We start from the raw sequence: 13,580 nt of genomic DNA, 5'->3' as shown, positions 1-13,580 counted from the left end.
ATAAGTTCAATAATTTCAATATACCACAGGAGAAACAAATTAGTCTGTTTTGTGGGTTTGTTGGTTTTTTTTCTTTTTTTTCCTTAAACAGTTCTGTCCTGCTTCAGAAAAGACCCAGTGAGAGCTGTGGGTCAAAATATATTGGTTCATCATTTTCAGTTGTGTATTTTGTGGCTCAGAGCCAGTCAACGTACATATTATCCATATAATACAACTGAAAACGCTTTGAAAACTGTCATTTACCTTTATTGATTTCACTGGAAAATGGCTTAAAGTGAACCTCAAGCAATTTTTAGGTTTTCGATGTAGAGTTTATATGTATTTAGTGATCAGAATTTGACATAGTGTATTTTTAACCCATGCAAATGATCAGATTTTGTGACAATTATGAGTAATTCAGGTCCATATTACTCATGTTTTTTAAGGTCTTAGATTGTGTCCATTTCTGGAGGAACACAAGGAAGATATACTTTGTGGTCCAGTATGGCTGGCTACTGGACTTGATCTATCAGGACATGCTGGAATGTTGACACTAACAAGTCCAAAGCTTGTTAAAGGTAAACCAGTTTATTATGTTCTTCACATGAAGTATGCGTGACTAAAGTGCATCTCATACTTCTGTAGCCAGAGTTTGGTTTGTGTTCATTTTCACATTGACAGATTTTGCTGTATTAACACAATAGTGAGTTACCTTTTCAAACTGATCCTAAAGTACTGTAATTAATATAGTTGAGCTCTGCTCATACATTATATCTGTGAAGGTGAAATGTGTTTACAACTTGCCTGAGTAAACTAAGCAAATTCTCCCCCCCCCCCCGCCCCCGGCTCCCCCCTCCTTTTTTTTTTCCCACTTTTAGGCATGGCTGGTGGCAAGTACCGCTCATTTTTAATTCATGTTAAAGCAGTGAATGACAGAGGAACGGAAGAAATCTGCAATGGCGGCATTAGACCGGTTGTTAGAATACCGTCTCTAAAACCTCAGACTAACAAGGGCCATTCCCTTGCTTCATTGTTGGCAAAAGTTGCAGCAGGCAAGGTAACGAATAGCCAAGAAAGACACCTGTGTTAAAGTTGTAGAACTGGTATGATTTATGTAATCTGAAAATTAAACAGCTGTTAGGAGAATTAAGATCCATTAAAAATTACTTTTTTAAGAGTTGACACTGTGTTAACATTTTCAAGAATCAGAGTTCAACATCTCGAAGTTGTTTCTTCTGTGCAGATTTAGTTGAAAAAATCTGTTCTGCCACTTTCCCATTCTGCGCACTTTTTTTTTGAAATTTTTGTTTCCATGAGTGTTTTCAGTAGCTGATACACCTCATCCTCTTAGGAAGATTTTTGTGTGTGTGTGTGTGTTTTACTCTTGATTGTTGTAGTTGTAAGATTGGATGATACAATGTACATCTTGTGGACATTACTAGAATGGTTAGAACATAATAAATTACACAACATTGTTAAATTTAATGTTCTGTATTAAAGCAATTAGTGAATAAAAGTAGTCTGGTTTAGTACAATGCTCAAAGTGAGTGAGAGATTTTACTGTACTTGTATGCATTTCACTGAACAAGGTATAAAAATGAAGCAGTCAAAAACAACATGATTTATGATTTTTCTCTTCCCCCCCAAAAAATCAGGAAAAGCCATCTAGCAAAATTGAAGCCACTAATTCTTCAAGAAAATCAGACAACCTGAGAGGCTGTGACTTACTTCAAGAAGTCTCTGTAACAATTCGAAGATTTAAAAAAACTTCCATTTCAAAGGAAAGGTTAGTACGTGTTTTATAATTCTAAAAAATACTAGCTTTAGTTACACTTGTCATAAAATACTTAGTTCTCAAAATAGCTCGGGTCAAACCACTGTTTCAAGTTGTCATTTCATAAACATATTTTATATGGAAAATCCTTTAAATTGTGAGTTCGAGGGCACTGTGCTGTGCAAGTTGTGGTAGACTAACATCATGCATGAAATTCTATGTTGAGTGATTATTTGCCTGACTTGAAAAGGCAAATGTAAATAAGTTTTCTTGGTAAATTAGATAAATTACTTGGACAGAATTTTTTTAAAGGAAGCATCTTTCCTTTGTATTTCCACATGTTGTCTTGTTTCTTACAGCAGAGAGTATATTATTTGTCAAAAAGTTTAGAATCAAATTTAACTAACAAATTGTTACTCAAAAAAATGGTTAAAGTCTCTATGGGTTGGTACTACAGGCCTAAATACGAATAATACAGTATTTAGTTTGTATTATCAACTGCCACCCCACAGTGGTGGCACTGGCTGTAATGGGCTTAAAGAGGTCAAAGAGGCTGCAAAGAGGTAGGTGCAAATGGTTGCCAGAGAGTGTTGTAGATGATGAAAGTTTGTTTAGGTTTAGAAGTTACTGGACAAGTTAATAGGAAAAAAAAGAATTCTCTGAAGGTTACTAAATATACAGGAACCTAGGAAGTTCTGTGAGCAGAAAATGGGAAGATTGGGAATGTGTGCATGGAAAGTATCATATATGCTTGTTGTACTAGTTTTACTCTCATCTAGGCATCTTTTTTCCGCCTTTCCTAAGACAGGATACAAAGTTGGAGGGACACTTTAGTGGGAGAATGGCCATATTGGATAATTCTGTCTTTTATTTCCCTCCCCTCCTCCTTAGAGTTCAACGGTGTGCCATGTTACAGTTTTCAGAGTTCCATGAGAAGCTGCTCACCACTCTTTGCAAGAAGACAGATGATGGTCTGACTACAGAACATACTCAGAGTCTTGTACTAGATACACTTTGTTGGCTGGCTGGAGTGTATTCAAATGGACCTGGCAGGTGAGAGAGAAACTGTGTTTAAATTAGCATGGCTATTTCTCAGTATCAGCTCTGTTAAAAAAAATAAAGTTTTATGTGATTTGCTAAAGTATGCAATTTGTTTTTACAGCTCAAAGGAAGGAAATGACAGCTTGCTTTCTAAAACACGTAAATGTGTCTCTGATATAATCCGTGTTTGCTTCTTTGAAGCTGGGCGGAGCATAGCTCACAAATGTGCACGATTTCTTGCACTATGCATCAGGTCAGTGCTAATTATTTATATTTATTTTTATATATTTGTATTTTATATATATTTGGGGGTTTTGCATGCAGTCTGAATTGTATATACATGTTTCTTATTGTTTAACATGGAATTTATAAAGCAACAAGATCTGGAAGATCTTCTGTTGAGGCTAAAATGTATTAGGGTATGACTGCAAAGAATATCAGTCTTTCAACTTCATCTTCTGGAGGAGATTTTGTGTTTCGTTCTTGCTTCATTAAATGTTAAAGTGTTGATGTGTTTCTTTGTAGCAATGGCAGGTGTGACCCGAGTCAGCAGGGGTTTGGATCAGTTCTTCTAAAAGCTTTACTTGACAATATGCCTCTTTTGCCTGCTGCTGCAACAGGTGGTATGTATACGATGTTTATTGTCATAAAAATACACAGTACATTTGTTGTTTGGCATGTTTTGTTGGACTCTCTTGTGAAATAAGAATTAGGTAATTGTTCAGTTAGTACAAACTGCTTCTTGGAGTGGTCTGATCAGGTGGTATCCAAGTATGAAGTATGCATTTGTAGATGATGAAATTTTAAGTAAATTGGCTTGCTTAAAACAGAGTGCTAAGACACTGACATTTTTGGGAGAGCTTAAGTAAGTTTTGCAAGAATTTTCAAAGGTGTTCAGCAACCAACAGATTCTGTTGACGTAAGTGAGAGTCAGGATTGTCTGTTATTTCTGAAAATTAGATTTATTCCGGGGAGCCTGGCTATCCAAATGATGTCCAGCTAGCAATCCACTTCTGTTACTTCTGCACCAAAAGGAAATTTTTAACTAAATTAAATTCCTTTCTCATCTACATTGCAGAGTAATTGTATCTTAGCACCTTGTTGAAGCCTTTTGAGTGCCAGGGCCTCGTATTTGGGGTGGCAAGACCCACTTTGTGTTTTTCACAGTATGACTTTGTTGAATTGCATCTAGCTTGGCATCACCAAGGGGTCTTGCAGGAAAGTTAGTTTGCAGTCCAAAAAGCTTGTTATGCTACCACCCAGGTAGAAGCATTTAACATGCTGCTGTTGAGGGTATGGAATGCACAGGGGGAGGAGGAGGAGGAGGAAGCCAAGGTTTGTGTTTCCGTACAGAACCACTGCACTGTGTTCCCAGAACTGATCTGTAAGGAAACAGTGCCTCTAGCAAATACAGAATAAGGAGACAGCTGCTGAAAACAGAGGATAAGAGGAGAGGAAGAGTCAAATCTAGAGTAAGGCTTGGCTCTGAAGGGATTGAAACCCCTAGTCTAGCACCTTAGCTCATCAAGAGCATTTTGATTGTTGCGCTTAGTAGAAGCGGTGGGCAGAAGCAATGAAAGAAGCATGTGCCTCTTGGGAACCTTTTCTTCAATTATGAATTAGTTGATAAGAGAATTTGAAGTACTTGTGGAAACCAATGATTACAGAATGATTCTAAATTGAAGTCTCTCAAAAAAAGAGGAGGGGGAGAATGCTTCCTAGCCTGTATTCAGTAACCATTAGATACTTCATTTATCCCTTCTATTGATTATGCTTCAAAGTATACTTTCTGAGGGGAAAATTCACATCATTTCACCTGCAATTTTTTTTTTTTTTATGCAGGATCTGTGTATTGGTATTTTGTATTGCTGAATTATGTAAAGGATGAAGATTTGGCAGGATGTAGTACAGCTTGTGCATCATTGCTAACTGCTGTGTCCCGACAGTTGCAGGATCGCCTAACACCTATGGAAGCATTACTTCAAACAAGGTACTAAGAAACGTGGTTGTTGTAAACTTAATGAAAACAGACATGCAAACTGTCTAATGCCATCCTCTGGTGTTCTGAAAAAGGTTGGCTGTTTAAAAAAAGATGCATTTTGCCGTATTTGTTTGAGCAAGGATTAATTTGATACAAGTCTGGAAAATACTTTTGACTTGTGCAAAGTTAAAGGTGAATTTAATTGCTGTCTTGCAGTTTACAGTGCACTTTAAGTCAGCAAATGTGTATGTAATGTTTGAAGTCTGTGCAATCCTTAAGTTAGTATTTATGATTTTTATTGTAAAGATTAACAAAGCATGTCCTATTTTGAGTATAGGAGGGAATCAAATATACTGAATAGTTTCAGTTCTGCATAATGCTACGCAAAATTGTAGTCTCTCTGTAACCTGAGCATACATTTAATGCATTGCTACTGAAGGCCAGATTCTAAGTATAGAGACCGGGAGTAATTTACTGGGAATGCAGGTTCTTATAAATTATATATCAATGTAATTTCAGACTGTGCATCTTTTACATATTGAACTGATTGGCCATTTAACTTTGGATTTATGTGATACCTGAAGGAAATCTCTGGTGGTTCAGTTTTGTAGCAGTTTCCAAAGCCATATTATGCTGCTGTTAGACAGCTCTTTCAATTGTGATTTGTGGGCAACAGTTTTCCTCCAAGTCAAGCAAGATCAAAGTAGAAGAGGTTTGGTAGAGGTTAGTTCAGAATCTTCTGATCAAATTGAAAATTTAGTAAGCTAAGTTTGGAGGAGAAGGGGGATGTTCGGTTCTCTTTTTTTTTTTTTTTTTTTTTTTTTTTAAAGGGCTATAATCCCAAAATACTTGATAAAAACTTGTTCTCAGGTGTTATATTTGGATCCTTATCATGCTCTCTACTACATTCCTCTTCTCAGTTGTTATTTTATTTCACCATCTGTAATCCTTGCAGTTGATTAGAAGACTTATCCCAGCAATAGAAATGGTGACTGCATAAGGGAGAATTTGAAAAATACACAGAGTGAACTGGAAAAATAAAAGGTTTTGTGTCTTCATGTTGAATTTTCTTAGAAACCAAATGGAGGAGAAAAACATGAAAATTCCACTTGGCATGAGAATGGCACCTTTCTGTAGGAACTGACTCGTTCCTTCATTTAGATTGTTTCCAAGTACCTCCTTTAAACAGCATATCTGAAATACATGGGTGTTTTTCCTTTCTGGTTGCCCACTTTTGAGTTCAGCACGTGATATTTCAGGTCGCTTAGTGGTGAACACAAGCTGTCTGCATCTCAAGGGAGGTATTCTGAAGTGAGCCCCTGTTCTTGGCATCCTTCAGGCTTAGGTTTTCTGAATGTTTCTAGCTGGTGTTTTACTGATTTTCTTCTTGGAACTAAATTTGCTTTCTCTTTTAACTTAGTATCCCCACAGTTAAGATAAGAATAGCAGCAGACACATCTGTGTAATCCCATACTTGATTACTATAGCTCTCTTTCTAGCAAGGACTGACTACTTCTTGACTTGGTTTACTAATTTAGACAGAATTTACTGGCCTTTCCTTTATATGTCTACAGATCAAGGGAATGCCTCATTTCTCTTTTTTTTTAATGTAGAAGATAAGTATTAATATATATTTTTTAAGAAAAAACAGAAATTAGTAGGCAGCCATTGCTTTACTCTTTTTTCCTTCCCTCTCCCTGAGTTGTATTTTATTGTATTTGTGTGCATTTGTGTTTCAGAGTTTCTAGTATTGTTTTTTCTTCTTTTTCATTATTCCTAGGTACAATAGCTTAACATTTGGTAATCAAATGAAAGCAGATGTCTACTTAAAGGATCTGCACATTCATGTTGTCTTAAGGCAGAGTAGTACTCATTTTACTATCATGTGCTGCAATAAAGCAAGCAAAACTTGCAAGGATAAGGACAGATGGGTGTGTTACATGACTGGCAGTTCAGAGAACAACAAAAAAGGGATTTCAGACAGTATTTTGGGCTGTCCTACACCAAAGCAGGTTGGTTTGTCTCTAGCAAATCTGACAAATTTCCCCAGCCCGTTCTTGGAAGCACTTGATTAAAGTAGTGGTGGAATTTAATTATTCTAAATATTGTAAGCTATTACATGGCTTAATTATTCTTATGATTAACACTTGAACTGTCTCCTTCTGCCCACATCTAATCTGAAATCTCTTCTGCTGCAGCTAAAGCCTTTTAATGTTTGTGTCCTGTCCACCTTGGCGATAAAGAGCAGATTATTTAATTCTTAACAAATTTTGGATGTCTAGAGGATGTTTGTATCTTGATTGTATTCTCCAGATCTGTAGTCATTCTTAAAGCATTTCCTTGAGCTGTTTTCTTTGGTGCTCACCTTCCTCGAATTGTAGTACACAAAATTGTAAACATTATTCCAGTTGAGATCTCTGGTGAGTGAAGCAGAAGAGGTATTTCACATAGTTTATATTCGTTACTGCATAGATGAATAGGGTGATACTTAAGTCGTCCAAGTAAACAGTGTAAATGTTGAGCTGACCTAATTTATCGAGTTTGTAAATCCGACGTCTAAAACAGGCTGTGAAGGTACTCTGCTGAATTTTGTCTGAGCATTTTCCTGTGTTTTAGTAACCACTTCCCAGTAGCATGTTGTCTTGCTCTGCTTATGAAAAAAGGGCATGCAGCAAACATGTCAGTATTGCTAGATGTGCAGTGTGCACTGCTTCTGTGTAGTACATGCTTGTAGAGATCCACCTAAATTCATCTAATACATATTGTTCTTAGTATTAAGTTGTCATCTTAAATTTGCTACCTTGTAGGTGCTTGTAAGTAACTTGGTTGGGGAATGTATGTTAAATGGGTTGATCTGTAATTCTCAGATTTTCTTTCCTGTTTGTTTGTTTGTTTGTTTGTTTTAAGATCAGTAGCAATTATTGCCCTTCTGTATAACATCATTTTGTGACTAGTTACAGTCTTAGTATTGTGTGGCAAAAAGCACTGAGCCCCGCCAACATGGAAGCATTTTAACATTCAGAGAAGTCTAGAACCTGTTCTACCTTGTCGCTGGTGTTGTAGTATTCCTGTAGACATTTATCCTTTTGTGACTACTTGATCAAAAAAGACATTTAAACACTCCAGCCTCCTCAGCGTTACCTGGTGGGGGCTTTCAGCTGAGAAGCTGCTCAGAAGCAGAGGGAGAAGGGGGTGGAGGAACCTCCTGTCACTGCTGGCGTGTTCATGGAAATACTGCATAGTTGTTCTGGCTCTGGTCAGTCAAAGTATGAAGCGTTATATGTTCCTCACTTTTGTACCTACACAGATGCATTCTTTCTTTCTACTCCGGCTTAATAATTTGGCCTGATTTCCATTTTTTTTCCTCCTCTTGTCAGTTGCTGGTAGTAGGTATTGGTACACAAAAAAACCAACACTGATTTTGTTATTACTTTGGATTGTCCTTTTTCTTGGCTTACAAAACCCTAATTGATTTGGGAACACCTTGTTACCTGAGTGGTTGTATTATTTTTTTCCCCTAAAGTACTGCCAGAGTAGGAGTAATGAGATTTTCTTCTGTTGAGATATTTAAAGTACTTGCGAGTGTCGATTGGTATCCCTAGCAGCATTTCCTTTTTTCTTCATGCTTCAGCTGGAAGAACAAGCTGAGGTGGAATTTCTTTTGCTGTTTTGGAAAACAGTACTGTGTTTTTATTGACTTCAGATAAATGTCTGATTTGCCACATGCAGGCATGCGTGTGGCTATGGTTAACTGTCAAAGGCTTGTAGTTCTAGTTTCCTTGTCTGAGTGTCATTATGTGTCATGTTTCCAGGACAGTATTACATCTTCAAAACTATTTAGCAACAGAGAGTTACTTATTTAGTATCATAAGCTGTTTGAAAAGGTCGCCTCATAAATGATTTTAATGAAATATAAGTAAATGGTAATTTCTAAGATACGCCAATTGAATTAAAAGAATAGTTTGGAATATAATAAATCCTGATGATGAAATACTTGGCCTTTTTCTGTAAATAATTTTCTGTAAATTCTTATTGTTTGAATAGTGCTGTTTGTCTTATTCCATTTGCAGATATGGATTATATAGTTCACCTTTTGATCCAGTTCTATTTGATTTGGAAATAAGTGGCTCTTCTTGTAAAAATGTATACAACAGCAGCATTGGAGTCCAGTCAGATGAAATTGATTTGTCTGATGTTCTATCAGGTACGTACGTTTAACAGTAATCTATTGTGGAAGAATTGGTAATTCTCTCTATTATACTGTTTTCCTTTGGTGAAGATGTGGTTTTATACTTTCCATCTGTTTTATAGCTGTACGTAGTGAAGTTCAAGATACTCTCTTGCTTCATGAGATCTCTTACATTTCCTGTAGCCCTTAGGACAAGAAAAAAAGCTGCTTTCTTATCTTTCTTTTCCTATCCTGTAGAAGATCTAAGAAAAGGCTAGAGATTAAACAGAAAGGCTGCTATCATTCCCTGGGTCAGAGTCATCTAGGAAGCATCTGTCACTTCTATTCAGCAGCTTCCTTGAGATATATTATTCATTTAGACTAGCAACCATCTCATAGGCAGAGAAAGCTAAATGGATTTTTCTGAAGTTGGGAAGCTGCCATATGGCACTCTTCTACTTAAATATTACAGATTTAATGAAATATTTTTTTCTGTTTCAGAGGCATTAAAATACCTTAAAAGCATATTTGTACCTATCGTCTCAGGTTAGTTCGTAAGTGAATCTTTAGGCCATGGAATGTCCTAAGAATGAGACAATTTTTACCTGTCAGGAAATTCTTTTCATGGCAAGCGTATTCATCAGTCATAGTGACTCCTTTCCTTTTCCTGTATGCTCTTGTCCATCTCCTTCCCATCCCTCTCATTTGTTAGTATATTGAATAATAGTCTAGTTTTTATACTAATTTTGTGTATGATCTTAGTTGATTTGTTATTTTCTTTCTCTTCCTTTCCAGTAACTTCAATGTATTTTTGCAACCTAATTTTCTCACAGTGTAGAAAGAATAGACCATCCATATATAATTTATTTCTGGAATTAAGAAGGTTACATGGTGCTTCTGCTGTCACATTTGATAGTTTGACTTATTAAGATTTGTTCAGATTTGGCAGCATTATCCATTTTAAAACAGACTTCATTTATATTGTGGATGTAATAGTGTTAAGGTGTTTGTTCCACAATGTAAAGTAATAAAATATGTGGATTATATTTAGTTGTCCCTTTCGACTATTCATGAGTTGAAATGTCGCTATCAAGAAAACATCAGCTGATTGTGCAGGTGTTTATTTCTCTTTCAGGAAATGGGAAAATAAGTAGCTGTGCAGCTGCTGAAGGTAGTTTTACTTCCCTTACTGGACTTCTGGAAGTTGAACCTCTGCACTTTACCTGTGTTTCAACAAGTGATGGAACTAGAATAGAAAGGGACGATGCAAGTACGTTTACTGGTATATACAATTTTTCATTTTTTCTACTTTAGCATAGTTCCACAATATGATATTTTTAATTGGACATAATGAGCACTGTTTGACAAACAGATTGCCTGTAGTTTTATAAGTGTTGAAATGTTGGGTTTGTTTGTTTTAATAGTTACTATATGTGCAGTTAAACTTAGAGCCTAGCAAACAAACTGGATTCCAAATTTATTGATTTGAATTAATTTGTTTGTATTGGAAAGTATAACATACAAGCTTGCATCTTTACCTTGGAGCCTTATGTGGGAAAAGAATTCCAGGGCATTAGGCAGCTCTTCTGCAATGAAAAAGTTGCATGTGTGATGAGTGTGCATAGTCTATAAACCATATACTTTATAATTCAAGATGATACTTTGTAGCAAGAACTGTATTAAAAGGAGCTATTTCACTTGTTTTTACATTGCTGTTAACAACTAGTAAGGAATTAAATTAAAGGTATGTTTTATCATTTCTTTTCTACATACCTGTTTTTGTTTTGTTTGTTTGTTTGTTTCATGCCAGTGAGTACGTTTGGGGTTACCCCAGCAGTTGGTGGCCTCTCTTCTGGAACGGTTGGGGAAGCCTCGACAGCACTGAGTTCAGCAGCCCAGGTAGCTTTGCAGTCTCTCTCTCATGCAATGGCCTCAGCCGAGCAACAGCTCCAGGTGCTGCAAGAGAAACAGCAGCAGCTTTTGAAGCTTCAGCAACAGGTTGGAGGCTATTTGGCTATTTTTTAATGCTGTCTCTAAACTTCAAAAGCTGAGAAAGTAGTTGCAGAGCTAGTTGCCCTTTTTTTCCCCCCTTTTTTCCCTCCATAGTGTATTTGAGGAAGGAACAGCTCTGCACTGAGGATCACTCTTAATAAGCAAAATGCTGAGAGTGTCTCCCAGGCTGCTTTGGTCTTTCAGATTTGTTTTTTATGTATTTTGAGGGTGGGTTGGGAGTTTGTAATCAAAACTAAGTCTTAATGCATAAGTATATCAATCTGAAATTGAAAAAGCCCACTGAAATGAAAATTGCAATTGCTGACACAGGGAAGTACCAGTCGTAAAGCCATTGTCAGTATGAAGCTTGGCTGTGTGGACTCTGCTCTTCAGTTGTAGTATTTTTTATTATTTTTTGATTACTCCAATTAATTACTTAATTACTCAGGTTCCTCAGCAAGTGAGGTCAAATTGAATAGAGTTTCATTTTTCAGCTTATAGTTGGACATTTAACAGGGCTATGTTGGAGGTAGCTTGGATCTGTGAAATCTAGTTTTATAACGAAAGTTGAACTTGTAGTTCAATACTACTGCTGTATCCACAAGCAGTATTATCTGCTACATACCCTGCTTTCATTTTCCTCACAGAAGGCTAAGCTGGAAGCAAAACTGCATCAGACGACAGCAGCGGCGGCAGCAGCAGCATCAGCAGTTGGTCCTGTTCACAACTCTGTGCCTTCTAATCCAGTAGCAGCCCCAGGGTTCTTCATCCATCCTTCAGATGTCATTCCACCCACACCAAAAACAACTCCTCTATTCATGACTCCACCTTTGACTCCACCTAATGAGGCAGTTTCTGCTGTTATTAATGCAGAGCTTGCTCAGCTTTTCCCTGGTTCAGTCATTGATCCCCCAACAGTTAACCTTGCAGCACATAACAAAAATACAAGCAAGTCTAGAACGGTAATTATTTTTGTTTGTTTTTCTTGTAGAAACAAGATGCTGTAAGCCTTACTAGGATCTAATTGGTACTTGAGTGCTAGTAAATATCTGTTTATTTGGATGAGATGTGAAAACTATATCACTAAATTTAGACCATATGAAGGTGCATGAAAGCAAGATAGAGTTGTTATAGTACCTCAAATCGTTTCTTTTAATTTGAGCTAGCTTAACTGTATACGGAATTATTAATCCTTTGAACTCTTAGTAGTTAATGTATTTTGATGGTTCGTGCTCAAATCTAAATGTCGTGAGGTGTTGTCAAAATTGTACATCTATAAATCACAAGAGGTTTTCTTACAGTCTTTTGTAAAGAACAGCTTATTATAAATGCATAGATTTTAATGACTTAATCTTACTGACGTTTTCCCACTCCTCAGAATCCACTTGGATCCGGTCTTGCTATTGCAATATCTCACGCTTCACATTTTCTTCAACCTCCACCTCATCAGTCAATTATTATAGAGCGGATGCACTCAGGTAAAACCAGAATTCCTAATAATAATTTTGACACATTTTCTAATAAGAAGTGGAATATTTTCTAGGGTGTTAAGTAAGTTCCTTAGCTGCAGTCTCACTTGGCTTTCCAAAGAAAAGATATTTTTCAGTTTGCATTTCTGTTGTATCTGGAAGTTTAAGACCCAGCATTCAGTGATGTTTATTAAGTTGAAAAATCCTGGGAGCTGGGGGAATATGTTGGTGTCTCTGGACAGAGCACCTGTTCTGAAATAACACATAAAAAGCATAACAACTTAAATTAAATTGAAGCCAAAATTTTCTTTTCACAGGGTGCAAGCTGTAGTGAGACATTCTGAGATTGTGCAGCTATTTTTAACCTCGAATATACACCTTTCGAACAATGTGTAAACAATGGCTTTATTGTTCGAGAAGTAACATCTCTTCACTGGTTAGCACGCACTGGTATTTCAGGCAGTCCTGTGTTTTTCCCCTAGGAGCAAGAAGATTTGTGACCTTAGATTTTGGAAGGCCTATCTTGCTGACGGATGTATTGATTCCCACTTGTGGAGATTTGGCTTCTTTGTCAATTGATATCTGGACTTTAGGAGAAGAAGTGGATGGAAGGCGACTGGTAGTGGCTACTGACATTAGCACACATTCTCTTATTTTACATGACTTGTTGCCACCCCCAGTTTGCAGGTTTATGAAGGTAAAAGGAGATAGACTGCATCATCTATCTTTTAAACTCTTGATCTTTGTTAGTATATGAACTTTCTCTTAAGTTTTCTTCAGACCAAACTTTAGTTGGCTATAAGTTTTTTATGAATTTTTGACTTGGTGTTTATTTTGCCTGTTCTGATACAATTGTGTTACAGTGTAGTTGCGTTCTCTTTCAGATCACTGTTATTGGTCGATATGGTAGCACAAATGCCAGAGCAAAAATCCCATTAGGATTTTATTATGGCCATACCTATATATTACCCTTTGAAAATGAGCTGAAACTAATGCACGATCCCCTCAGAGGAGAAGGTGAAGCTGCAAATCAGCCAGAAATTGACCAACATTTGGCCATGATGGTTGCATTGCAAGAAGACATACAATGCAGGTTAGAAGAAAAAAAAATATGTATACTTACTAGTTATTTTAACTTAAAACACTGGGTTATCATAATGTTATAGATTTTTTTTT

The 13,580-nt window shown here is 36.7% G+C and overlaps 1 protein-coding gene across 7 annotated transcripts in view; it reads left to right on the top strand.

Moving 5' to 3' along the window:
• BIRC6 (baculoviral IAP repeat containing 6) overlaps window positions 1-13,580 on the top strand; it is a 188,946-nt gene that overhangs the window by 52,753 nt on the left and 122,613 nt on the right. For 6 of the 7 annotated variants that reach the window (XM_087777214.1, XM_087777212.1, XM_087777210.1 and 3 more), the window contains 14 exons: window positions 426-557; window positions 858-1,036; window positions 1,635-1,765; window positions 2,645-2,806; window positions 2,916-3,047; window positions 3,320-3,417; window positions 4,637-4,784; window positions 8,846-8,979; window positions 10,079-10,225; window positions 10,754-10,941; window positions 11,583-11,897; window positions 12,314-12,413; window positions 12,887-13,101; window positions 13,289-13,497. In XM_087777214.1, the coding sequence (XP_087633340.1) occupies window positions 426-557; window positions 858-1,036; window positions 1,635-1,765; window positions 2,645-2,806; window positions 2,916-3,047; window positions 3,320-3,417; window positions 4,637-4,784; window positions 8,846-8,979; window positions 10,079-10,225; window positions 10,754-10,941; window positions 11,583-11,897; window positions 12,314-12,413; window positions 12,887-13,101; window positions 13,289-13,497 (2,290 nt within the window). The remainder of the gene's footprint in view (window positions 1-425; window positions 558-857; window positions 1,037-1,634; window positions 1,766-2,644; window positions 2,807-2,915; window positions 3,048-3,319; window positions 3,418-4,636; window positions 4,785-8,845; window positions 8,980-10,078; window positions 10,226-10,753; window positions 10,942-11,582; window positions 11,898-12,313; window positions 12,414-12,886; window positions 13,102-13,288; window positions 13,498-13,580) is intronic. The other variant, XM_087777211.1, reaches the window with a different exon arrangement.

This window comes from Nipponia nippon, unplaced genomic scaffold, assembly GCF_047370975.1.
Source record: "Nipponia nippon isolate SJK-2023a ecotype South Korea unplaced genomic scaffold, ASM4737097v1 scaffold_4, whole genome shotgun sequence".
NCBI classification, from domain to species: Eukaryota; Metazoa; Chordata; class Aves; order Pelecaniformes; family Threskiornithidae; genus Nipponia; species Nipponia nippon.
The sequence above is the reverse complement of the archived record's forward strand: the minus strand, read 5'-3'. Positions and strand labels throughout refer to the sequence as shown.